The following is a 25,377-nucleotide window of genomic DNA, read 5'->3' as shown; positions in this document are numbered from 1 at the left end:
CGACCCGCCCCGAGCTGGGGGTCACATCTGGATGGGTGGGGTGGGGATGCTGGAGGAGGGTTATCCCAAAAAGAGCTTCGTGGGCTGAGCTGGAGAGACCCTGAGGGTGAAAGCTCGTTCCTGTGGAGGTGGGAATTTGGAGCAGAAGGAGCTGGGGCAGTTCTGTTGTTTTCTCAGAGCTCAGGTTTCCCGACATTCCCTGATCCCTGCTTGGGCTGGTGGCTGCGTGCAGGTTCTTGTCCCTCCCTGAAATGCAGAGGTCAGGTTCAAACTGGTGTCAGGGCACCTGAAAAAATGGGATTTTGCTCCTGTAGCTGCTCCAGTGTGCAGCCCTGAGCAGCGGGGCTGGATCCAGCTCCATGAATTGCTGGTATTCCCTGCTCCTCTCCTGCCCCAAACCCTCCCTGCTTGTGCCTGGCCAGGGGTGACACCTCAGTTTTACCCCATCCCTGGCAGTGTCCCAGGCCAGGCTGGATGGAGCTTGGAGAACCTGGGATGGTGGAAGGTATCCCTGCCCGTGGCAATGAGCTTTAAGGTCCCTTCCAACTCAAACCATTCCATGATCTCTGCCACCCTGGGCTCATGGACAGATCCCAACCATTCTCCATGGATCTGCCGGTCCCCAGGGCTCACTCTGGGGTTGGATACCCAGCAGGAAGGAGGCTGGAGCTGCCCACGTGCTGCTGCAGCCATTCCCCTGCTCCAGCTGGTTCCTCCAGCTGATTCCCCCCATCAGATCCCGGGAGCTGAGGATCTCCGTGTCCCTGAGCGCCGGCCTTTCCGACTGCCTGCCCCTGTTGACACAGCCCTGGGAGTCCAGCGAGGAACGAGGAGTTTTTTCCTTGAGCTGAGGCTGCTGGAATTTGGAACAGAAAAGGCCCTTATGCTGCCCCAGCTCCGGGAGCATAAAGCCCCAGTGTGCAGAACAGGGCAGCCCTGTGTGCTCCCGGCCTTCCCAAGCAGCCAGGGGCAAATGGGAGCCGTGGGACACCGGGGTTTTCTTTTCCTGGAAACGTCCTCCCAGCTTGGACACGGACAGATCTGATTGGATTTTTTTAAAGTTTTCTCCCCTCCCCTTCTCCCAAGCTTCGGGGTTGGGTGTTAATGTGGTGTCATTCCTGTTAAGTTTTGTAAAATGATGAGAAGCGATGGAATTTCATCAGGAAGTGGAATGATGGGACAAGGGGGAATGGCTTCCCACTGCCAGAGGGCAGGGTTAGGTGGGATTTTGGGAAGGAATTCTTCCCTGGGACAGCAGTGAGGTCCTGGGCTGGAATTCCCAGAGGAGCTGTGGCTGCCCCTGGATCCCTGGAAGTGTCCAAGGCCAGGTTGGAGCAGCCTGGGACAGTGGGAGGTGTCCCTGCCTTGGCACTGGATGGGTTTTGTAAGGATTTGGTGACAAACCTTCTGCTTCCCTGAGTTCCCTGCTCCAGCATCCTTTGGCGAGATCCTCCTCCTGGATAATGTGGGGTCTCGCCCTGATCTTCCTCAAAGGGAGAACCCACCTTTTAGGCGGGTAAATATTCCCCTAAGAGCCACCAAACCCCAAGCAATGTGTGCAAGTGCCTTTTCCTGCCTTTTTATTTTTGCCCAGGAAACGTGGTACTGGCACGGGGACGTCAGCGCTGACGACGTGGTCATGAGCGGGGTCAGGTGCTCGGGGACGGAGATGTCCCTGTCCCACTGCCGGCACGACGGGGCCCACGTGTCCTGCCCCAGGGGAGGGGGACGCTTCGGGGCCGGCGTGTCCTGCTCCGAGAGTGAGTCACTCGGGATTTCTTGCACCTCGGCACGAGGGGTGTGCCCGAGGAATGGGGTGACCTGGATACGTCAAACAGGCGGCAAATTCTTCCTCCCAGAGAGGCTTTGGCTGCGGCTGCCCCATCCCTGGAAGTGTCCAAGGGCAGCTTGGAGCAAGATGGGATTGTGGAAAGTGTCCCTGCCTGTGGCAGGGGGTGGGATGGGATTTAAGGTCAATTATTCCCATATAATGAATTGTTCCCCCCCCCCCCCCAGGTTTTTCCTACTCAGAGTAGGATTAGGCTGGATGTTCAGGAGAAATCCTTCCCTGTGAGGCTGGGGAGGGGCTGGGATGGAATTCCCAGGGGAGCTGTGGCTGCGCCTGGATCACTCTGGAAGTGTCCAAGGCCAGGTTGGGAAGGGCTTGGAGCACCCTGGGATAGCAGGAGGTGTCCCTGCCCATGGGATGGGATGGGATTTAAGGTCAACTATTCCCATATGGTGAATCATTCCTCCCCAGGCTTTTCCTACTCCAACTCAGAGTAGGATTAGATTGGAGAAACTGTTCTCTTTGAGAGTGGGGAGGGGCTGGGATGGAATTCCCAGAGAATCTGTGGCTGCCCCATCCCTGGAAATGCCCAAGGCCAGCTTGGAGCACCCTGGGATGGTGAGAGGTGTTGCAGCTGGAAGTGGCCGAACCTTGAGACCCCTTCCCACCAACCCATTTGCACAGCGCATCCTCCACCTCCAGCAGCCACTTTTGGGGTGGCTTTATTGAATTTATTGAATTTAAACCTTTCTTCCCTGCTCCAGCCGCCCCTGACCTGGTGCTGAACGCGGAGCTGGTGGAGCAGACGGCCTACCTGGAGGACAGGCCCATGTTCCTGCTGCAGTGTGCCCTGGAGGAGAACTGCCTGGCCAGCTCTGCCCACAACACCTCGCTGACCTCGGGCTACCGGCGCCTGCTGCGCTTCTCCTCCCAGATCCACAACAACGGCCAGTCCGACTTCAGGCCCAAGAACGGCCGCCACGCCTGGGTGTGGCACGACTGCCACCGGTGGGTGCCACACACGGGGCTTGGTGGCCCCGGGGCAGCGCAGTGGGGAAGAGACACCTCAGTTCTGCCCCGGTTTGCACCTCGGTTTGCTGGCTGTAAGCAGCATTCCCTGAATTTTGGGATGGTTTGCTGGTTGTAAGCAGCATTCCCTGAATTTTGGGATGGTTTGCTGGTTGCAAGCAGCATTCCCTGAATTTTGGGATGGTTTGCTGGTTGCAAGCAGCATTCCCTGAATTTTGGGATTGTTTGCTGGTTGCAAGCAGCATTCCCTGAATTTTGGGATTGTTTGCTGGCTGTAAAAAGCACTCCCTGAATTTTGGGATTAAATTTGCTGGTTGTAAGCAGCACTCCCTGAATTTTGGGATTAAAGGCACCTCGGTTTGCTGGCTGTAAGCAGCATTCCCTGAATTTTGGGATTGTTTGCTGGCTGTAAGCAGCATTCCCTGAATTTTGGGATTAAAGGCACCTTGGTTTGCTGGCTGTAAGCAGCATTCCCTGAATTTTGGGATTAAATTTGCTGGTTGTAAGCAGCATTCCCTGAATTTTGGGATTGTTTGCTGGCTGTAAGAAGCACTCCCTGAATTTTGGGATTAAATTTGCTGGTTGTAAACAGCACTTCCTGAATTTTGGGATTAAAGGCACCTTGGTTTGCTGGCTGTAAGCAGCATTCCCTGAATTTTGGGATTGTTTGCTGGTTGTAAACAGCACTCCCTGAATTTTGGGATTAAATTTGCTGGTTGTAAACAGCACTTCCTGAATTTTGGGATTAAAGGCACCTCGGTTTGCTGGCTGTAAGCAGCATTCCCTGAATTTTGGGATTGTTTGCTGGCTGTAAGCAGCATTCCCTGAATTTTGGGATGGTTTGCTGGTTGCAAGCAGCATTCCCTGAATTTTGGGATTGTTTGCTGGCTGTAAGAAGCACTCCCTGAATTTTGGGATTAAATTTGCTGGTTGTAAGCAGCATTCCCTGAATTTTGGGATTAAAGGCACCTCGGTTTGCTGGTTGTAAGCAGCATTCCCTGAATTTTGGGATTGTTTGCTGGCTGTAAGCAGCATTCCCTGAATTTTGGGATTGTTTGCTGGCTGTAAAAAGCACTCCCTGAATTTTGGGATTAAATTTGCTGGCTGTAAACAGCACTCCCTGAATTTTGGGATTAAAGGCACCTTGGTTTGCTGGCTCTAAGCAGCATTCCCTGAATTTTGGGATTAAATTTGATGGCTGTAAGCAGCACTCCCTGAATTTTGGGATTGTTTGCTGGCTGTAAGCAGCATTCCCTGAATTTTGGGATTAAAGGCACCTCAGTTTGCTGGTTGTAAGCAGCATTCCCTGAATTTTGGGATGGTTTGCTGGTTGTAAGCAGCATTCCCTGAATTTTGGGATTGTTTGCTGGTTGTAAACAGCATTCCCTGAATTTTGGGATTAAATTTGCTGGTTGTAAACAGCATTCCCTGAATTTTGGGATTAAATTTGCTGGTTGTAAGCAGCACTCCCTGAATTTTGGGATTGTTTGCTGGCTGTAAGCAGCACTCCCTGAATTTTGGGATTAAATTTGCTGGCTGTAAACAGCATTGCCTGAATTTTGGGATTGTTTGCTGGCTGTAAGAAGCACTCCCTGAATTTTGGGATTAAATTTGCTGGTTGTAAGCAGCATTCCCTGAATTTTGGGATTCTTTGCTGGCTGTAAGCAGCATTCCCTGAATTTTGGGATTAAATTTGCTGGTTGTAAGCAGCATTCCCTGAATTTTGGGATTAAAGGCACCTCGGTTTGCTGGTTGTAAGCAGCATTCCCTGAATTTTGGGATTGTTTGCTGGCTGTAAGAAGCACTCCCTGAATTTTGGGATTAAATTTGCTGGTTGTAAGCAGCATTCCCTGAATTTTGGGATGGTTTGCTGGCTGTAAGCAGCATTCCCTGAATTTTGGGATTACAAACACTCGCTCCCAAGGGAAAAATCAGGGCCTGTGACCACAGTCTGGAGATTAAAGTCTCAACATTCCATGTCCAGCTAATCCCAGATAGGCCCAGCCCAGCTGATGTTGTTGACAGAGTTGTCACATTCCCAAAGCACAGCATCCCTCTTTGGAGCTGGCTGTAAGCAGCACTCGCTGAATTTTGGGATGAAACGGTGCCATTTGTGGGGTTTCTGCAGGAATTAGGGCCGGGCCTCCAGCCTGTGCCCGGGGCTGGAGTGGAGGGAATTCCCTGGGTCTCAAACAGCCACTGGCACTGGAGAGGAGGGAAAGGAGAGGAATTCTTTCTGTCTGAGCTGTGGGAAAGGCAAGATGGGGAGATTTTGGGGCGTGGGGGAAGGTGGGGTTGTGGGGAATTAGAGATGGAGCAGCTCTGCCAGGAGGAAAGGCTGAGGGAATTGGGAATGTTCAGCCTGGAGCAGGGAAGGCTCCAGGGAAGGCTCCCAGTGCCTGAAGGGGCTCCAGGAGAGCTGGAGAGGGACTTGGGATAAGGGAGGGAGGGACAGGACCCAGGGAATGGCTTCCCACTGTCACCTCTGACAGCAGAGAAACTGCCTTAATCCAGTGGGAATTACAGCTAAAAAAACAGGGATATGGGCAAGAAAAGTGTGGAGCTTCCCTTGGGAGAGGTGTGTGTGCATGTCCCACCCCTGGAAGTGCCCAAGGAGACGCTGGACAGGGATGGGAGCAATGGATGTGCAGCAATTCCCCACCCTCTGATGCCACCTTTTATTGGGAAGGGAAATTGCACTGGGCTGGGCAACAGCATTAGAGGAAATAAATGGGATATTGGGATATTGGGATATTGGGAAGGAATTCCTCCATATGAGGAGGGGAGGGGCTGAATGGAATTCCCAGAGGAGCCCCTGGATCCCTGGAAGTGTCCAAGGCCAAGCTGGAGCAACCTGGGATAGTGGGAGGTGTTCCAGGTGGCAGGGGGTGGATGGGATGGGATTTAAATCCTTTCAACTCATTCCAACCCATTCCTTGATTTTGTGACGCCTGGGAACGCTGCACCCACCACATGCAGAAAAATGCAGCCACCTGAGCAGTTTCTCACCTGGAAAAGGACCCCAAAATGCTGGAATTCTGCATTTTCCATGCATCTCAACCCCACTAAAACTGTCAGTGGCTGGGAGGTGTTTTGTGCTTATTTTTTTATAGAAATTCACCCCATAAATGCATCGTTTTTCAAGGAATTCAGACAGTTTTGGGTAAACCAAGGGAGGAAAGGGAGCTGGAAGCCATCCAGGTGCTCTGGTGTGAAAGGAGGGCTGGTACAAGGCGGACTTTGCTCTATTTTGGGGGGAAAGGGAATGAAATAACTCCATGCACAGCTCCTGTCCTGTTTTAAAAACTGGGGAAACCACCAGAGTGGTAAATTTTAAATCTAAAAGTCCTTTCTAATCTTCCCAAAGAGCTGAGTGAGGTGAAAAAGGGGGGAACTCGGAGCAATTTTGGACACCGTGGAAGTGAGGTGGCATGGGAAAGGGTGAGGAGGAGGCCAGCAGCCATCTGTGCTCCAACCTGGATCCCGCTTGGACAGACAGGGATGAACTCAATCCCTCTTCAATCTTTCCAGGCTGTGAACAGGGAGTGTAAACAGCCCTGGAGTGAGTCAGACATAGCTCAGAAACTGAGTCAGGCTTGAGAAGCTCAAACTCATCAAATTCGGCGATTTGAGCCAAATCTGCCTCAGACCAACAGCCCGGCCTTGGCCTTGGGGCTCAGCTTTGCCTCCTGCCCCGGGAGCTCCTGTTTGCTTGGATTTGGATGTGGAAGTAGAATAAAAATGGGAAAGACCCCGAGCAGGGAGTGCGAAATGATTTCATTCTGGCAGGTGGCAATTTGTGGATTTGGGGTTTTTTTTAGTGAAGGGAAAAGTAGGGAAAATTTCCTCCCCTTCCCTCCTTGCTCCTCCCCTATCTGTAAATCCATGAGCAGTGGTGGGGAGTGGAAGTGTTTAAGCCTTGATTATTTTTCCAGCTGGGAAGGAGAGGATTTATGCCCCATTTTCTCCTTTTTAGAAAAAAAAAAAAAAATTAAAGCAATTGGTTCTGAATTAGGCCCTGTCTGGGCCTCACTCTGAGCTGAGCTTTGCAGATGGGCCCAGCTGGGTGTCAGTGCAGGGTTCCAGGGCTGGGATAGGCATTCCCAGAGCTGGGATACTCATTCACAAAGCTGGGATAGGCATTCCTAGAGCTGGGATAGACATTCCCAGAGCTGGGATAGGCATCCCTATAGCTGGGATAGACATTCCCAGAGCTGGGATAGGCATCCCCAGAGCTGGGATAGGCATTCCCATATCTAGGGCAGACATTCCCAAAGCTGGGATACCATTCCCATATCTAGGGCCGACATTCCCAAAGCTGGGATAGGCATTCCCAGATCTAGGACAGACATTCCCAAAGCTGGGATAGGCATTCCTAGAGCTGGGATACCATTCCCATATCTAGGGCAGACATTCCCAAAGCTGGGATACCATTCCCAGAGCTGGGGGTGACACTGATTTAAGGTTCCCCCTCCGGTTGTTTCCCTGTTCCCTCACGCTCTGGGTTTGCTCCCAATTCCAAGGCCGGGCTCAAATCCAAGGTGTTGCATCAGCATAACCTGCCCTGCTGTGCCCAGCCCTGACCACGTGGAGCCACAGCTGGGCTTTAATCCGGTATTTCCAGCTCATTCCTGCTCTGCCAATCCCATGGAGTCCAAGCTCAGCTTAATTCTCTGCTGAGCCAGCAGTGAGGCATAAAAACCCCGATGTCCCCCGAGTCCAACGTCACCCAAACCCTGCTGGGTCTGACTTTGCTAATCCGGGATCTAAACGCAGACTCTGGGCTCTCTCCTGGCTTTTGCTGTGCCCAGCAGTGCTGGAATGTTCCCCAGGCTGGGCTGACACCGACACTTCCCAGTTTAAAACCAGGAAAGGTCTCCTGTGTGAGAGTCCAGCTCTGAACAAGGTGAGAGAGAAGCTGGTCCAGAATGCTGATAAATTCACATTCTGCTGCTGAAAAGAAAATTAATACATTATAATTAATTAATTAATTATTAATATTGATTGGTTGGTGGATTGATTTAAAAATTAATAAATAAAAGCAGCTGGTCTGGGCACACCCAGCTCTGTGGGGAATATTCCTGGGGATGATGGGGCTGCTCCAAGGGATGACCTAGGGGATTTTTTCCCCCTTCCTGCCACTGTAAAACACCGTGATCCCACAAAGGCTGGAGCAGGACTCTTCCCTGGAACAGCTTTAGCACTTTATAAATGTCCCAGGCCAGGCTGGATGGGGCTTGGAGCAACCTGGGATAGGGGGAGGTGTCCCTGCCATGGACAGGGCTGGAATGGGATGATCCTTAAATCCCTCCCCATCCAACCAGTCTGGGATTCCATGTAAATAAACACCCAGGAGGCAGCAGGACGGGTGATGGAGCCACCCAGGATTATCCCCAGGGAATATTTCCTGGCTGGATTTCTCACACCTGCAGCTCCACTCGGCCCCTCAGGCCTGGTAATGAAAGGGTTTTCCCTCGGGATAACTGTCCCTGTGTGCGCCCCACAGGCACTACCACAGCATGGAGGTGTTCACCCACTACGACCTCCTGAACCTCAACGGCACCAAGGTGGCCGAGGGACACAAGGCCAGCTTCTGCCTGGAGGACACGGAATGCGAAGCAGGTCTGTGCCAGAGCCCCGTGTCCCGGGAATTCCCTCCTCTTCCCAAGCAAGGGATGACAGCTGCCAAGGGCTGAAGGTGGCCTGGCAGGAGCCAGGAACCAGTCCTGGGAGGATGGGTGGGATGGAGGGAGGGAATGGAGGGATGGATGGATGGATGGATGGATGGATGGATGGATGGATGGATGGATGGATGGGATGGATGGACAGATGGAGGGATGGAGGGAGGGATGGAGGGATGGATGGAGGGATGGATGGATGGATGGATGGAGGGATGGAGGGATGGAGGGATGGAGGGAGGGATGGAGGGATGGGATGGAGGGATGGGATGGAGGGATGGATGGAGGGATGGGATGGAGGGATGGGATGGAGGGATGGATGAATGGATGGACCGAGGGATGGATGGGATGGAGGGATGGATGGAGGGATGGGATGGAGGGATGGGATGGAGGGATGGATGGAGGGATGGGATGGAGGGATGGGATGGAGGGATGGATGGATGGATGGATGGATGGATGGATGGATGGATGGATGGAGGGATGAATTGGATGAATGGGATGGGGTGGAGGAATGGGATGGATGGAGGGATGGGGTGGATGGAGGGATGGATGGAGGGATGGAATAGATCGATGGGACAGACAGATGGAATGAGATGTACAGACGGATGGATGAATGGAATGGACAGACAGATGGACGGATGGACGGACAGATGGGAACCCCAAGGTCCCCCGTTCTCTTTTCCACCCTCAGCTCCCTCCATCCCAACTCTGAGCTGCTCCAAAACCCCAACTGTGCATTTTCTGCTCCCTGCCAAGCGAGGAATCCCAGAAGCCTCCAGCGCACGGGGTTGGAAGGGGGCAGCTCCTTAAATCTCCCCCACACCACCACACCAGGACCTTAGCACTCCCACGGGGAACAGCCAGGAATTTTCTGGGAATCCAGCTGTGGATTTAACACTTTTTGCCTTTAACTCTCATTTAGATGTGCAGAAACAGTACGAATGTGCCAATTTTGGGGAGCAGGGGATCACTGTTGGCTGCTGGGACGTTTATCGGCACGACATCGACTGCCAGTGGATCGACATCACCGATGTCCCGCCCGGGGATTACCTCTTCCAGGTGGGAAAAACAGCATTTGTGACACTTGTCCTGCTTTTATCCTACCAGTTTTATCAAGAATTTACCAAATCAGTTGATTTGACACCTCCCACTTCTGTTTCTAAAGGGATTCTATTCCCAGATGCCTAAAAGGTAAAGGATTATCCAGCAGGATTACAAACACTCGCTCCCAAGGGAAAAATCAGGGCCTGTGACCACAGTCTGGAGATTAAAGTCTCAACATTCCATGTCCAGCTAATCCCAGATAGGCCCAGCCCAGCTGATGTTGTTGACAGAGTTGTCACATTCCCAAAGCACAGCATCCCTCTTTGGAGCTGGCTGTAAGCAGCACTCGCTGAATTTTGGGATTAAACGGTGCCATTTGTGGGGTTTCTGCAGGAATTAGGGCCGGGCCTCCAGCCTGTGCCTGGGGCTGGAGTGGGGGGAATTGCCTGGGTCTCAAACAGCCACTGGCACTGGAGAGGAGGGAAAGGAGAGGAATTCTTTCTGTCTGAGCTGTGGGAAAGGCAAGATGGGGGTTTGAGGGGAGATTTTGGGGCGTGGGGGAAGGTGGGGTTGTGGGGAATTAGAGATGGAGCAGCTCTGCCAGGAGGAAAGGCTGAGGGAATTGGGAATGTTCAGCCTGGAGCAGGGAAGGCTCCAGGGAAGGCTCCCAGTGCCTGAAGGGGCTCCAGGAGAGCTGGAGAGGGACTTGGGATAAGGGAGGGAGGGACAGGACCCAGGGAATGGCTTCCCATTGGAAAAGGGGAGATATGGATGGGATCTTGGGAAGGAATTCCTGGCTGGGAGGGTGGGGAGGGGCTGGGATGGAATTCCCAGAGGAGCTGAGGCTGCCCCTGGATCCCTGGAAGTGCCCAAGGCCAGGCTGGAGCAGCCTGGGACAGTGGGAGGTGGCACTGATGGGCTTTGAGGTCCCTTCCAACCCAAACCATTCCAGGATTCCCTGACTGAGCCTTTATTCCCTGATCTGCCTTTATCCAAGTCATTTCTCTCTCTTTGCAAAACAATCTGTATTTTTATTTTCTGCTAAAAAACAAAAAAACACCCGCTGTAAAAAACAACTGATTGTGTATCCTGCCAAATCCCCCTTTCCATAACCCCATTCCCTGTCCTTCCATCCCCTCCCAGGTCGTGATCAACCCCAACTACGAGGTGGCAGAGTCGGATTATTCCAACAACGTCATGAAATGCCAGAGCCGCTACGACGGGCAGCGCATCTGGATGTACAACTGCCACATAGGTGAGGGCTGCTGCCATGGGAGTCCTCCAAGAGGGACAGGGATGCTCCAAGGGTTCCTCTCACATAAGGAATTTCATGTTTTCCCCTCATGAAAAGCTCTGGTGCAATCCCAGTGCCGGAATAAGCGCCTCGGGAAACTCCTCCTTCCCAAAATTAAATTATTTTGCCAAGCTGGGAACGCTTCAGATCACAAAGCTGCTCTTGGAAAACAAAAGCAGCAGTGGGAAAGAGCCCTCTGTGCCTGGCAGGAATTAAAATGCCCCTGGAATGTCAGGGAAAACGCAGTTTTCTTGGAAAAATGTAGAATATTACCATTTGGCGTCTTCTTTAGGTTATGGAAATATCGAAGCCAATTTAATTTAAATTTGGCTTAGTCCATTGTCAAAACCCTTTAAAATGGAATTAACTTGGGGACTTTTAAGGACTGCTTTTACCACAGACAGTGAATTAACACAACTCCCTGCCCAGCTCCAAACACAACCAGCTTGGAAAATTCCCTTCTTCAAGGAACGTTTTTCCTGGAAAAACAACAACAACAAAATCCACATAACCACTGATTTTTCTCATTATTTTGTTGGGATTTTAGCAGAAAGTTCTCGTCTTGTGTGTCACATTTCAGATGTGACCTAGCTGAGAGAAGTGAAGCCCATTCCAGCTGTGGGATGGGCTCTGCAGCTGAGCTTGGAAATATTTCCAGTTCAAAATCAAGGTTTTAGCTCTCATTGTGCCCTAATTAGAGAGAAATTAGGGTTTGGTGCTGCTTCAGAGCACGCAGAGCCCTCGCACCCTCACAGGCCTTGTTAGGCCTCACTTCATATTTTCAGCACCAAACCAGTGACATTTGGGTACTTGAGTTTTGCAAATCCACAAAAGACTAATCCAGCTCTCCTGGGGACTCCTGGTCGTGCCACTTAGGCTAAGATTTAATTAAAGCTTAATTTAATTAACCCCAAACCTTTGAGGCCTTCATTTCCAGGGCGCTGGTTCCACCCAGTCCCGGTGTTCCCAAGCATTTTTCCTGGCCTCCCCCAGTGTTCCCAGGTGTTTTTCCTGGGCTCTCCTGGTGTTTCCAAATGCTTTTCCCTTCTCTTGCTCTCACCCTGTGCTCTCCCAGTGTTCCCAAGTGTTTTCCCTGGGCTCTCCTGGTGTTCCCAGGTATTTTCCCTGGGCTCTCCCAGTGTTCCCGAGTGGTTTTCCCTCTTCCTGCTCACCCTGTGCTCTCCTGGTATTCCTGAGTGTTTTCCCTGGGCTCTCCCTGGGCTCCCACATGCTTTTCCCTTCTCCTGCTCTCACCCTGTGCTCTCCTGGTATTCCAAAGTGTTTTCCCTGTGCTCTCCCAGTGTTCCCAAGTGTTTTCCCTGGGCTCTCCTGGTGTTCCCAGGTATTTTCCCTGGACTCTCCCAGTGTTCCCGAATGTTTTCCCTGGGCTCTCCCGGTGTTCCCGAATGCTTTTCTCTTCTCCTGCTCTCACCCTGTGCTCTCCCGGTATTCCCAAGTGTTTTCCCTGGGCTTTCCCAGTGTTCCCAAGTGTTTTTCCCTCTTCCTGCTCACCCTGTGCTCTCCTTGTGTTCCCAAATGTTTTTCCCTTCTCCTGCTCTCTTGATGTTCCCAAGTGTTTTTCCCTGGGCTCTCCCTGTGGGTGTTCCCAAGTGTTTTCCTTGGCTCTCCCTGTGTTCCCAAGTGTTTTTCCCTCTTCCTGCTCACCCTGTGCTCTCCCAGTGTTCCCAAATGTTTTCCCTGTGCTCTGTGTTCCCAAATGCTTTTCCCTTCTCTTGCTCTCACCCTGGGCTCTCCCAGTGTTCCCAAGTGTTTTCCCTGTCCTCTCCTGGTGTTCCCAGGTGTTCTTCCTGGGCTCTCCCAGTGTTCCCAAATGTTTTCCCTGGGCTCTCCCAGTGTTCCCGAATGCTTTTCTCTTCTCCTGCTCTCACCCTGTGCTCTCCTGGTATTCCCGAGTGTTTTCCCTGGGCTTTCCCGGTGTTCCCGAGTGTTTTTCCCTCTTCCTGCTCACCCTGTGTTCCTGAGTGTTTTCCCTGTCCTCTCCTGGTGTTCCCAGGTGTTTTCCCTGGGCTCTCCCAGTGTTCCCAGGTGTTTTCCCTGGCCTCTCCCGGTGTTCCCAAGTATTTTTCCCTGCTCCTGCTCACCCCGTGCTCTCCTGTGGCCTCTCCAGGTGGCTCCTTCAGCGAGGAGACGGAGCAGAAGTTCGACCACTTCAGGGGACTCACAAATAACAACGTGTCCGCCCGGTAGAATTCCCACTAATTTAAGGAAGGCAGGACTCCTGCTCCGGCCCTTCCCGAACCACTGCACCCCCAGGAAATCGAGCCTCAATCAAACTCTGAACTTCAGGGGAATCCTTCCCTGAAGAAGCCTCTCCCTCCCCGGTTTAGGTGCTCAGGCCACCCCTCGGTGCCTCCTGCAATTCCAGCCCCGCTCCTGGCGGGAGCTTCCAGCTCCCCTCGGCTCCGGCTCTTCACCATTCCAAGGATTTCTCCTGCACTTTGCAGCACCACCTTTCCTCACAGGCGAGCACCCCTCGCCTCGGGTTGGGTGCCAGCCACCTAAAAGTGCCTTTTCCCTTCATTTCCAAGGAATTATTTGGGAATTTCCAGCTCTTTTCCACTCTCACCGCCTCCGTTTGTGCTGCTGCTTCCTGCACTCGGCTCCTCCTCAGCACCGACTCCAGTTCAGCAAGGAAATACAAGGAAAGGGAACAAAAAGAAGGAAAAAAGGAGCAGCTTTTTGTGAGCAGAACAGCGTAAAGCTGAATTTAATAAGTGAAATGCTTGGATCCAACAGCTCCGGAGGGGAGCAAAGGCAGAACATGGAATTTCCCACGGAATCAGAGCTCCCTGAAGCCACCCCTCAGCACCCAGAACTCGGCAGATTCCCGAGGATGAGGCCTCAGGGCTGGGAATTCCCATCCCACAGGGATCATCCACCCAACAGATGCTGTGCCCATCCAAAAATCACCTCCCAGCTGGATATTCCATCTTTTCCTAAAGGATGAATCAGGCAGGGTGTTGTAGCCTCGTGCACCTTGCAGAGGGAATTCCTGGCTCTCATCCCCAGGGATCTGCTCCTGTGGGAATTCCCAGTGGTGCTCCCTGCGCTCCTCTGTTTGTTTGAGGACGCTTTTTTTTTTTGCCACAGAGCTCCAGCCACAGCTCATCCCATAAAAACCCTTTCCCTGGGGAAAAAAAAAAAAAATCACTTTAGAAGCCTTTGGGGTATTTCTTCTCACAATTCCTGGAAGTTTGGGGGTTTCCCCTCTTTTTCCACGTCCTGGATTTCCGGCTGATTCTGCAGGGGATTAAAACTGGCTGCAAACTTCCCCAAAACCCCACCTCACAGGGATGGTGTGAGGCTTAAAAATGCAGAAATATTTGGAATATTTGTCATTTCTCCAGTGGCCCAGAGGGCAGCTGGAAAAGGGCTTTAACCTCCTGGCAACTGGGAAACTCCATTTTTCCCTCAGAATTCCAGACTGGAGCACGAGCAGAGCCTGGGATGGGGGTGGAAGCTCATCTTAAACAGGCAAAGTCTGGTTTTCCTTCCCTACCGAGCAGATCCCCAACTTTCCCCACCACCAGGGCAAGGTCAGGCTCTTTAAACTCCATAAATAAGGAGAAAAATCCCTAAAACTTGCATTCCCTGCCTGTCAGTTTCCTGGGATCTCTGAACAGCAACATTACAACAAACATGGAACAGATTTTTTAACTCCTGCCCTTGCTTAAGACTTGAATTTTGGCCAAAAAACTCCAATTCCCCTCCTCTTAATTCCTATTTTTTTTTTTCTGGCAAAACAGAGCAGGAATAAGGAATAAAGACAATCTGCTGCCCCAGATGCTTTCAAACACCCAACAAAGAATTCCAGCACCTCCCAAAGCTCCGGAAAAAAACCCCTCCTTGAACAAGAAACTTCCCCCATTCCCAACTTTTCCAAGCTGGTGCTGATTCCATCAAGGATCACCCCCGTGGCACTGACTGCTCTGCGTGTGTTTCACTCCTTTCCTGGGAGCTGAGCCGTGTTATTGCTCCTGATCCAAGGATTCTGGCTGGAAAACTTCCATCCCCGTGGCCTCCTGCTGCCTGTGCTTCCAGCCCAGCGCGTGGGATACGAGTCTCCTGGCCACTGCTGTGTCCGTCTGCGGCCTCTCTTTGCCCAGGTGAAGGAGTTCTAGGGAAAAATGGGAAAAATTGATCCAGCTGAGGCTCGGGTAGGGAGCGATTGGTGGCTAAATCCCAAAAATCCGCCCTCTGTTCTGCTGTTTGGTTGTTTCATCTGCATCAAATCCTTCGATCGCTGTGAATAAATCGGGGTTGGTTGTTCCTAGGAAGATGCAATTCCGTGTTTTCTGGTGGAATTTCCAGAGGGGTTTGGTCGCTGTAAAGCTCCAGGTCTCTTCTGCTGGGGTGGAAAATTGTTTCCCATTCTCTTCCAGGAACCATTCCTGGCAAAATTCCCAACATCCCATCCCCGTGAAAAACCCGGGCAATTGATCCGTGCTCCATAAAGCTTGATCCCAACTTAAAACTTCTCAAAACCAGTGCCTAAATCCTTGGAAAACAGCAAGGAAAAGGGGGGGAAAAATAAAAAAAATCTGCATTTTAAATAATATCTAAATATTTGGGAAGCCCTTTGGTCAATGCCCTCCATCTCTTGGATTGCTGCAATTCCATCTGCAAGGAAGAAATCCACCAAAATGTTACCAAGTCCACAAGAATTTGGATTTGGGAATTCATTCGTTCATCCTTTATGAATTTGCAGAGAGTTTTTATCCACACAGCAAGGCAGGGGGAGAGGGCTTTGCTTGTTTTTCCAGGAGTTTCATTGATAAAGTTATTAAAAAATAAATCATTAAAGAGACACTGCCAGCTAATTAAAATCCAGATTTGTGTTTGGGAAAAGATCCATTTAAAGCAGATACCAGGAGAATTTCTGTTGAATTATTGTATTTAATGATTAATTTGAATTTAACCTGATTCACAAGAGTGAATAAATGAAAAAACAGGTGAAGGGGAGATGCAAATAAATCCAATTTTTGGCTGTTTCCCTTCAATCCAGCAGTGCTGAAAACTCAGGAATTTGTCACCATGACAGTGTCCCTTTAAAGCATTGAAATTGGAATTTATTCCCACTGCAGTGAGCTGGAAAATCCCAGGAATTGTTGGTTCAGAGTCTCTGCTGCTGCTGAGGTTCATGGCTTTGCTTTCCTGATCAATCTGATTGAAAAGGCAATGAAACCAATCAATCAATCAATCAATCAGTCAGCTGATGGTAATCAATCAAACGATGTTCATGGCTCAGCTTCACCATTTCTCCTTCCTGAATAAAATTATGCCAACCACAAGGACTGGGTTTGTCTCATTGGGATGGTGCAGGGGGAGAGGGAAGAGAAAATTCCTGGGAGATTTTATGGCTGGGGCCGTGCTTCCAAAAAATCCCAATTCCAGCACAACCCTTCCCTTCCACAGCCCCAAAAGAGCAGCAAATTACATCATAAAACGCCTAAATCTGAATTTCAGCAGAATTCCAGGCTCCACACCACAGCTCAGTGCCGATAAATCCACAAAAAACCAATCCAGCAGGGAAATAATTGGTCCTGAATAGGGATTTCCTCCTGGTTTTGTCACCTGGACCGACTCAGGAGTGGGAAATCAAAGGAATGTGGGATGAATTTTTGGGGAATCTTGTCTTACTTGGTCTCTGGAGTGCCTTGATCTTGGATTGTTTCGTTGCATGGATCAGGGGCCGGATCTTCAGGCAGGGATAGCGGCGGCCCAGGGCCTGCGACGCTGCAAGGAGCAGAAATTGCTGGAATTAACCCCAAAAAGCTCAGAATTCCATTCAGTAATTCGGGCATTTGCTCAGGACTTGGACTAAACCAGCTGGAGTCGTGCTGGGCACCTCGGGAAGAATCCCAAAAAATCCCAAAAAATGTTCTTTTAAAGGAATTTTGTCACTTTTTAGAGAAAATCCTCCCACCCCCAAAAAAAGAGCAAAACCTGCTGGGATACAGGAGGATGGAAACCCCTCCAGGGCTGGCTCTGACCTGAACTTGGGGTGTTTATCCCAAAAAAAAAAACCAGCTTGCCCAGAGTTTTGGTGCCATCCCACTCCCAAAGTCCCTGGGAGGTGACTGGATGTTTTTAGGAATTTTTCCATTAAAAAAAATAGGAAAAAAGTGAAAAAAGAGATGATGATGATGATTATTATCATTATCATCATCATCTTTAATTCCTAAGAGTGCACAAAGCTGCATCCAAGGCAATTCCAACCCAGTTCCCACACCCCACCCCAGAAATTCCAGCTTCCCAAAAACCTTCCAGGCTGGAAAGGACCAGGATAAAAAAAGATGGGATGAGCCCTGAGTGCCTCTGGCTGCGGCTCAGCCCAGCAAAAATCCCACTGCAAACCAGTTCAGGGCACTGGGAAGGGGCTGGGAGCTTTGGGATCCCTCAATCCCAGCCCCAAATACCTGTGGAGAGGCTGGAAAAGATTCCCAGGGCGTGGGTATCATCCACCCACTGGATTTTGAAGCCGCTCTCGCTGCAAGGAAGGAGAATAATTTTCATGAACATCCACAAAAATGAAGCCCCAATAAAACCCAGCAGCCCCAGGAGGGATTTTTAGGGTTTTGGGTGCTTTCCAAAGCATTATTCCCATTTTAAATGGGGGCAAAGAGCAGGAAAAGAAGGAACAAAGGACATTAAAAGTGCTCTTTTCAAGGCCACAGTAGAAAATTCCCCCAAAATTCTCCTTTTCCCCTCAAAGCCAAGCTCAGTTTCAGGGATATTGTCATTTTTGAAGTGCTTCCCAAACAGCCCCCAAGCTCAGGCACAACAGTAAAATCCAAGGGTTTATGAAGGGTTTCAGGGTGCAAATCCCATCAAGAGTCGGTGGGAAATGGGAATTTGGGAGCAGGAATCCAATCCCTGCTCCACTGGATCCACCCTTCTCCAGCTCTGCTTCACTCCCAGAGCGTGGAAAAACCAATCTGAGGAACACACACAGCAGGCAGGGATGGTTAAAATATGATTTTAAATCCTGATTTCAATGCCATTTTAAAACAGAATTTGTGGGGTTTCATTGAAGGGATCTGTAGAGGGAATGTTCACATCTAATCCAGGAATTATCCCAAGGGATGGAGAGAGGAAAAGAGGGAATGGTGCCTTTGACAGGAGCGAGAGGAACTCAGAGCTGGGCCCAGCTCTGCCCTCACTGAAGAATGATTTATTATTTATTTTATGTATATTATAGATAAATATATTTAAGTATATTAGTATTTATTTAATATTATTAGTAGTATTTATTTTAAGTATATTAGTTTTAAATCGTCATTTAAATGTATTTTTAAAGTAGAATTCATGGGGTTTAATTTATGGCAACTTTATATTAGTATTTATTAGTAGCATTTATATTAGTATTTATTTAATATTATTAGTAGTATTTATTTAAGCATATTAGTTTTAAGTCATCATTTAAATGTATTTTTAAAGCAGAATTCATGGGGTTTAATTTATGGCAACTTTATATTAGTATTTATTAGTAGCATTTATATTAGTATTTATTTAATATTATTAGTAGTATTTATTTAAGCATATTAGTTTTAAGTCATCATTTAAATGTATTTTTAAAGCAGAATTCATGGGGTTTAATTTATGGCATCTTTATATTATATTAGTATTTATTAGTAGTATTCATATTATATTAATATTTACTTAATATTAGTAGTAGTACTTATTCAAGTATATTAGTTTTAAATCGTCATTTACATGTATTTTTAAAGTAGATTTCACAGGGTTTAATTTATGGCATCTTTATATTATATTAGTATTTATTAGTATTTATTTAATATCATTAGTAGCATTTATTTAAGTATATTAGTTTTAAATCATCATTTAAATGTATTTTTAAAGCAGAATTCATGGGGTTTAATTTATGGCATCTTTATATTATATTAGTATTTATTAGTAGTATTTATATTATATTAATATTTATTTAATATTATTAGTAGTACTTATTCAAGTATATTAGTTTTAAATTGTCATTTAAATGTATTTTTAAAGTAGATTTCACTGGGTTTAATTTATGGCATCTTTATATTATATTAGTATTTATTAGTAGTATTTATATTAGTATTTATTTAATAGTAGTAGTAGTATTTATTTAAGTATATTCGTTTTAAATCATCATTTAAATGTATTTTTAAAGTAGATTTCATGGGGTTTAATTTATGGCATCTGTAGAGGGAATGTTCCTTTTCCAGCTCTGCTTCGCTCCCAGAGAGTGGAAAACTAAATTTCAGGAATCACACACACAAAGCAGGAAGAAAAGAATGATTTGTAACACAGTTGGAAATCCTAATTGAAATGTAATTTAGAATTCATGGGGTTTAACCGAAGGGATCTGCAGAGGGAATGTTCCCATCTAACCCAGGAATTATCCCAAGAGAGGAGGAGGATGTGGGGAGGAAAACGGGAGAGGAACTCCGAGCTGAGCTTTGTTCTGCTCCTGCCTTGATCCAACCTCATTCCCTGGATTTCCCGGGTAAATCTCATCCCCAGCAGCAGCACTGAGCCCTTTTCCTTGGAAACGCTGCTGGAATCACCTCATTCCACTCAGGAACTGACCAAAAACCTCCTAAAAAACACCTGGATAAAGCCAGGCTGTGGATAACTGCGGGTGCCAGAGCCCTGGAGTAAAGCTGGGCTTTAAACCAGGCCTAAACTGCAGGAAAAGCTCCTTTGAGGCACACAGAGAGGGGAAGGTAGAACTAAAATCCCCAGTTTTGCTCCCCTGGGGAGTTACTCACTGGAAATCTGAGAATATTTCCATGAGATCCTCGGTTTTCAGGGACGAGGGGAAGTCGTAGATCTCGGTCACGTGGCCGAAGTCGCCCTCGCTGACCTGGGCGTCGCCGTAGCCGGAATAATCCACGCTGATCCTCTGGATGCTGACGTCCTTCACCGTCAGATTCCCAACGATCTGGGAAGATCCCGACACAAGAATTAAAACCAAACCAACGGAGAGGGTGAGAGGGTTCCATCCCCTCCAAAACAAGGATTAAAAACCCAAACAACGAGCCAGGGGGACGGAGCTTGACCAGCTCCGAGCCCAGTCCTCACCTCGGCCACTCAAACCCCGTCTGCACCACCCAGGAATCCCAGGGATTCTCCTGCCAGGGACCGATTCCTTCCCTTCTTTCCCCAAAATTCCCTCAAGCCTCACCTCTGCCAGGAGCTCCGCTGTGCAGTCGTCCTCGAGGCTGCTCTGCCTTGTCCCCTCTCTGTCACCTGCAGCCAAATCCAGGCCCCTCCACAGCGCCTCGGCCACATCCGAGTGTTCCTTGTCCTCCTCCTCCTCCTCCCTGCTGTGGGAAGCACCCTCCGGAGCCGACGGATCACCACCACCACGGAGCAGCTCAGGAGCAGCCAGAGCCTCACCTGGGCCCTCCCCGAAGCTCTGGAGGGGTTTTTGCTCCACCTGGCCAGAGCTGGGGCTCTCCTGCTCTCGGCTTTCCAGCGTGGAAAAACTCCGGCCTTCCTCAGCATTCCCGGAGTCCTGGTCCCGGGCTGCAGGCGGGGATTTCTTCCTGCTGCTCTCCAGGCTCTGGGCAGCAGCACCTCGGGGTTCCAGCAGCGGTGACTCCGCCACAGCCGGCTCTGTGCAGCTGCCACCGCGGTTTTCCAAGGGGAAGGAGCTTTTCCCACACTCTGCCCCTCCGGCATCCCGGCTGGGTTGGTTTTCCTCTCGCGCTTGGCCCTGGGATTCGCTGCCTTCTGGAACACCAGTGCTGGCACAGCTCGAATCTTGCTCTCCTGCTTCAGGCGGCCGTGTGTCGTCTCCAGAAGGCAGGGAATGGGAACAGTCTTTATCCCGACTTTCCTGCTCACGGGCATCGCTGCTGTTCCCTAAGGATGGCGCGTTTTCATCGCACGGAGGACGCTCGGCGCTGCCTTTGCCTGGAACATTCTCTTCCCCAGGCTCCTGCTGCTTCCCGGGGCTGCCTCCATCCTTGCCCCCCTCCAGCTGGGTGTCCCCGCTGCAATTTTTGGGGCAGTTTTCACCTTCTGGAGCCGCATCCCCGCCCGGCTCCGCGCCGGAGCTCTCCCGCTCCCTCCAATTCGCCTTTTTCCGGATGCCCTTGGGCACGTACAGGGCTTTGTCCGGCTTCTTCCTGGGCGGCCTCGTGATCCTGCCCGAGCCCACGGAGGCCCGGGAGTTGTCCCCGTGGATGTCCCCAGGGTGGCGCAGCCGGAGCCCCCGGCCCCCCCGGCCCCAGGGCTGCGCCGGGCGCTGGGACCGAGGGGGGTTGGTCCCAGGTTTTTGGTCACTCGGGGTCTCGTTGGGAAGCCTGGGAATGAGGGGATGGTGGGAGGTGAGCGGGGGAAGCTGAGGGATGCGGCGTTTGCCGGAGGAAAAGGAGGAGAAGCAACGAATCCATAAAGAAGTCGGGACAGAGGGAAAATCCCGCTGTTCTTAGGGTCTGGAAGGTGCTGTTGGTAATGGAGACCTTGAATGGGACACGGTGACTTTGTGCTTGATCCAAGGGCTGGAGCCCCTCTGGAGAGCAGCTGGAGGGCTGGGAATGCTCATCGTGGGGAAGGGAAGGCTCCAGGGCCTGAAGGGGCTCCAGGAGAGCTGGAGAGGGACAGGACACAGGGAATGGCTTCCCACTGCCAGAGGGCAGGGATGGATGGGATATTGGGAAGGAATTCCTGGCTGGGATGGAATTCCCAGAGGAGCTGTGGCTGCCCCTGGATCCCTGGAAGTGCTCAAGGCCAGGCTGGAGCAGCCTGGGACAGTGGGAGGGGTCCCCAGAAGGTGACAAGGGGTGGCACTGGGATGAGTCTCGGGTCCCTCCCAGACCATTCCAGGATTCCGTGATCCTTGTCAGCTCCAGCCCAACCGGCCCCGCCTCACCTGACGGCCGAGTGACAAATGACCGTCCTCCTCCTCCAGCCCTCTCCCACCGAGAAGCTGCTCAACAATTCCATGTTTTCCACGGTCCGATGGATCAGGTACCTGAGGCGACTGGACAGGGGCGGGAACAGGAGCACCCTGAAAGGACAGAGGGCTCAGCAGGAAGGGATGGGAATGTAGGAAAAATTTAACAACCTCTTCCCCGAGTCATTCCCAGCACGGGACTGAAATCAGAAAAAAGCCCAGCAGGACTTTACGATATTAAAGAGCCCAAATCCCATCCCAGATGTGCAGCCAGACACATTTTACACATAAACTGGAGCATGGGGAGGCTGGGAATGCCTGACCCCAAGGCCTTGGACTCTCATTCCTGCCTGCATCCATCTGGGAAAGGCTGGGAAGCACCAGCAGAAGGCTGCTGCTGCTCCCCTTCCTCCCAGTGCTCCAGAAACTGGGAATAACACAAGAATGGATCAACAAACCCCACGTTCAATGTCACTGCTGTCACAGGGGGTTTGTCCCCAAGCGTTTGACAGCTGCACAGGTGATTTCTTTGCCAAGTATTTTACAAAAAAAAAAAGCACTGAAACAAATATTTAAGGTCACGAGAAGCTGGCAGGGAGCTGAGCCCGGCACTGCCACCCCCGCTCCCGTCCAGCAGCCTGGGCTTGGCCACCCCAAGGGCTCCAAAGGTCACTGGATCGGGAACAGATCCAGGCGAACCCAGGGTGAGCGGTGGTCAGTGTAAAAGCCACCGACGGCCACAAAACACCGCTTGAAGGAGCGACCAGAGGAGGGGATCCCACACCAACCCCAGGGGATGCTCCAAGCACCTGGAGCTCCACGGCCAGACCCCAAATGCTGCCGCTTTCACCCCAAAAAAATGATGCAAACCACGAGCCAAAAGTCCCAACGCGTCACTGCTGCTCCCATCGCCCCGGGACTGCCCGGGGAAGCAGGGACGGGTCAGCCCCGGCCACCCCCTGCCCGGGCTGGGCACCCACCGGTGATGCTGCCCCTGCACCATGAAGTGCTCCAGCTCCTCCGCGATCCTGCCCACGAACTCATCCTCGGTGGGCGACAGGAAAACGCCATCCATGGAGCGCAGCGCCAGGGTGGCAGCGGGGGGAGCCTGCCGGGAGACACGGACACGCGTGGAGGGACAGGGACACGCGGGGAGGGACGGCCACAACCCCCCCCATGAGTGCCCATCACCCCTGTAAACCTCACCCGCCCCCTCTGCTGCTGCACTGACCCGTCTGCACCGCCTTCCCTGGGTACCCCGATATCCCCCTGCCCTGGGCACCCCCGGCCCCCACCCCGCTCTCTGCATCCCCCCGCACCCCCAGCACCCAGCGCTGCCCCTCCTCCTCCCAGCGCCACGTGCTGCCTCCTGTCCCCGTCACCACCCCCATCCATCCCAGAGCCCCCATCGCCCCCATCCCCGCACCCCCGGACTCCCCGCGCCCTCCGCTCCCGCACCCCCGGTGTGCCCCCCAAAGCTCCGGCCGCCCCGTCCGGGGTGCCCCCGCATCCTCACCGCCAGGCCCGGCCGAGCGGCGGATGCCGGTGCGGCGCCTGCGCCTGGTCCCGGCTCCTCCCGCCCGATCCCGGCCCCTCCCGCCCGATCCCGGCTCCTCCCTCTCGGCCCCGGCTCCTCCCGCCCGATCCCGGCTCCTCCCGCCCGATCCCGGCTCCTCCCTCTCGGCCCCGGCTCCTCCCGCCCGATCCCGGCTCCTCCCCCTCGGCCCCGGCTCCTCCCCCTCGGCCCCGGCTCCTCCCGCCCGATCCCGGCTGGTCCCTCCCGGCTCTGGCTCTCCTTGCTTGATCCCATCTCTTCTCTCCTCGTCCCGCTCGGTCCCGGCTCTTCCTTCCCTGTCCCGATTCTGTCCTCCTCCATCCCGGTTCTGTCCCTCTCCATCCCGGTTCTTCCCGCCCGTCCCGGCTCCATCCGAGCCATTCCCACGCTGGTGCCAGGAGAGATCCTGGCTCTGCTCTGTCCAAAGCCTCCCGGCCAGGGTTAATCCCCGCTCTCTCCCCGTCCTGAGCGCTCCACAATCACCACCGAGATTGCGGCAGCCGCGCCGGATTTCTCAAGAGCCTCTGCCGGGCTCCTGCGGGCGCTGGGGACGCTCAGGCAGCCCTGACCCCGCCTGGAGCTGCTTTCCTGGGAAGCCATCCCGGCCTTTCCCTGAGGAGAGGAGCAGCTGAGGTCTCCAATTTGGAAGCAAATCAGGCAAGGCATCACCCCACAGCAGCCGCGTCCCGTTATCCTCCCCTGTGCTCGTTCCCCCCTTCCTCTGCTAAATCCGTTCTTCCTAAAATTCCTGATTTTTTCCTGCTGAAAAATCACTTTAAGGACAGCAGCCATTCCCTATCCCGGGCTGTCCTCCTGCAATTCCAGCTGGGAATGGAGCTGTGGACACAACTCCTCTCTTCCTGCCTGCCCCAGCCTAACACATTAAAATCATGGAATGGTTTGGATTAGGAGGAACCTCACATTTTTCCCGTCTCCCTGCTGACTTCCACACGGATTTGATGCTTTTCCTCCTTCCCCTCTTTTGCAAATATCTCCTTGCTTGTGTTCCTCTGCTCCCCACCCAAAACCCCAGAACCTGTCCCCAGGTCACCCATGGAAAATCCAGAGCTCCTGGAAGTGACCTGGAGGGTTTTTTTGGGATTAGAGGGCAGGATCAGGCACAAATCCTGACTCAATCCCTGCTCCGGGATCAGCCCCAGGTAGGAATAATTTCACTCACCTGAGTGTGTAATTTGGGACGGGAGGAGGAGGAGGAGGAGGAAGAAGATGAGGAAGATGCTTCCCGGTGGAATTACAGAGGAAACCTGTGCAGGAAAAAAGGGGGGAAAGCGCCGCATTCTGCAGCCAGGTAAACAAGGGACGTCTGTGCCCAAGCCAGCCCCAGTCACACCAGTTTGGAGCTGTTCCTGTTTCCCAGTCTGCCCGCAGGAATGTCTGTAACACGCAGGGATTTGTTCCAGAGCCTGGCAGGTTTGGGCTTGGCTCTGCCACCACCTCGTCCCTCTGCTGCCAGGCCCGGGGAGCTGCCAAGCCCCGGGTCACAGCTGCTGCAGGAAATGCAGAGTAATTAAACACAGGTAATAATTGGGCACAAAAAAAGGGTCACTGGAGCCTCTTCGTTGTCTTTCCTCTGCAGGTTCACCCTGCAGCTCGTCACAGACACCGAGCTGTTCGTTGTCCTCCGATCCCTTTACAAACAACCCTGGATTCAGCCCCCGACCTTTGCCACGAGCCTCAGGAAACTCTTCCAAAAGAGTTTTGGGAAAAGCTGGGCACTCCAATTCCCTCCTGCCGCCAAGCCAGGAGTCCCAAGTACCACACAACACCCTGATTTATAAATATTAATTATAACTATTAATTATAAATATTAATTATAAAATATTAATTATAAATATTACAGCGGCGTTCGGATTAAAATCAGTCGTTTGAGGGGTTCCAGATGATCGTCCCCATCTCAGACCAACAATTCCTTCTCTAAATCAGGCTGAAAAACCCCAAGGTTGTTTTGGATTGGCCCAAAATCCTCCTCGCTGTCGCACGGGGAGATGTCGTGGATGGTGTTGGGTGCTGTCAGTGCTTCCCTAGAAAAATCCCGAAGTTCCCCGCTCCCCTCCC

At 51.6% G+C, this 25,377-nt stretch overlaps 2 protein-coding genes across 2 annotated transcripts in view; one reads left to right on the top strand and one right to left on the bottom strand.

The window, feature by feature from the left end:
* LOXL2 (lysyl oxidase like 2) overlaps nt 1-13,042 on the top strand; it is a gene marked incomplete at both ends in the record, with an annotated part of 42,401 nt that extends 29,359 nt beyond the window's left edge. Inside the window, 6 exons of the mRNA XM_082298288.1 lie at nt 1,595-1,760; nt 2,554-2,797; nt 8,325-8,440; nt 9,419-9,555; nt 10,684-10,795; nt 12,963-13,042. Of these exons, the coding sequence (XP_082154414.1) occupies nt 1,595-1,760; nt 2,554-2,797; nt 8,325-8,440; nt 9,419-9,555; nt 10,684-10,795; nt 12,963-13,042 (855 nt within the window). The remainder of the gene's footprint in view (nt 1-1,594; nt 1,761-2,553; nt 2,798-8,324; nt 8,441-9,418; nt 9,556-10,683; nt 10,796-12,962) is intronic.
* A 502-nt stretch (nt 13,043-13,544) lies between these two features.
* On the bottom strand, nt 13,545-23,321 carry R3HCC1 (R3H domain and coiled-coil containing 1). The gene is made up of 8 exons (XM_082298164.1): nt 23,263-23,321; nt 22,727-22,854; nt 21,723-21,860; nt 20,028-21,153; nt 19,612-19,784; nt 17,275-17,345; nt 16,496-16,591; nt 13,545-14,972 (listed from the first exon to the last, which is right to left on the bottom strand). The coding sequence occupies exons 2-8, from the start codon at nt 22,819-22,821 to the stop codon at nt 14,824-14,826; spliced, it is 1,848 nt and encodes a 615-aa protein (XP_082154290.1). The 5' UTR covers nt 22,822-22,854; nt 23,263-23,321; the 3' UTR covers nt 13,545-14,823.
* Between the last annotated feature and the right edge of the window lie 2,056 nt (nt 23,322-25,377).

Source organism: Coloeus monedula, assembly GCF_965178545.1.
Source record: "Coloeus monedula genome assembly, chromosome: 28".
Classification (NCBI taxonomy): Eukaryota; Metazoa; Chordata; class Aves; order Passeriformes; family Corvidae; genus Coloeus; species Coloeus monedula.
This window is presented reverse-complemented; position numbering and strand designations above follow the sequence as displayed.

Bases quoted from the DNA above. Each gene is read 5' to 3' on its own strand.
- R3HCC1 (XM_082298164.1), bottom strand. From the start codon at position 22,821: ATGGATGGCGTTTTCCTGTCGCCCACCGAGGATGAGTTCGTGGGCAGG. The intron at 16,592-17,274 runs GTATTTGGGGCT...TGCTCCTTGCAG, and splicing joins CTTTTCCAGCCTCTCCACAG to CGTCGCAGGCCCTGGGCCGC. The intron at 14,973-16,495 runs GTAAGACAAGAT...ATTTTTCCCTAG, and splicing joins CAAGGCACTCCAGAGACCAA to AACTCCTTCACCTGGGCAAA.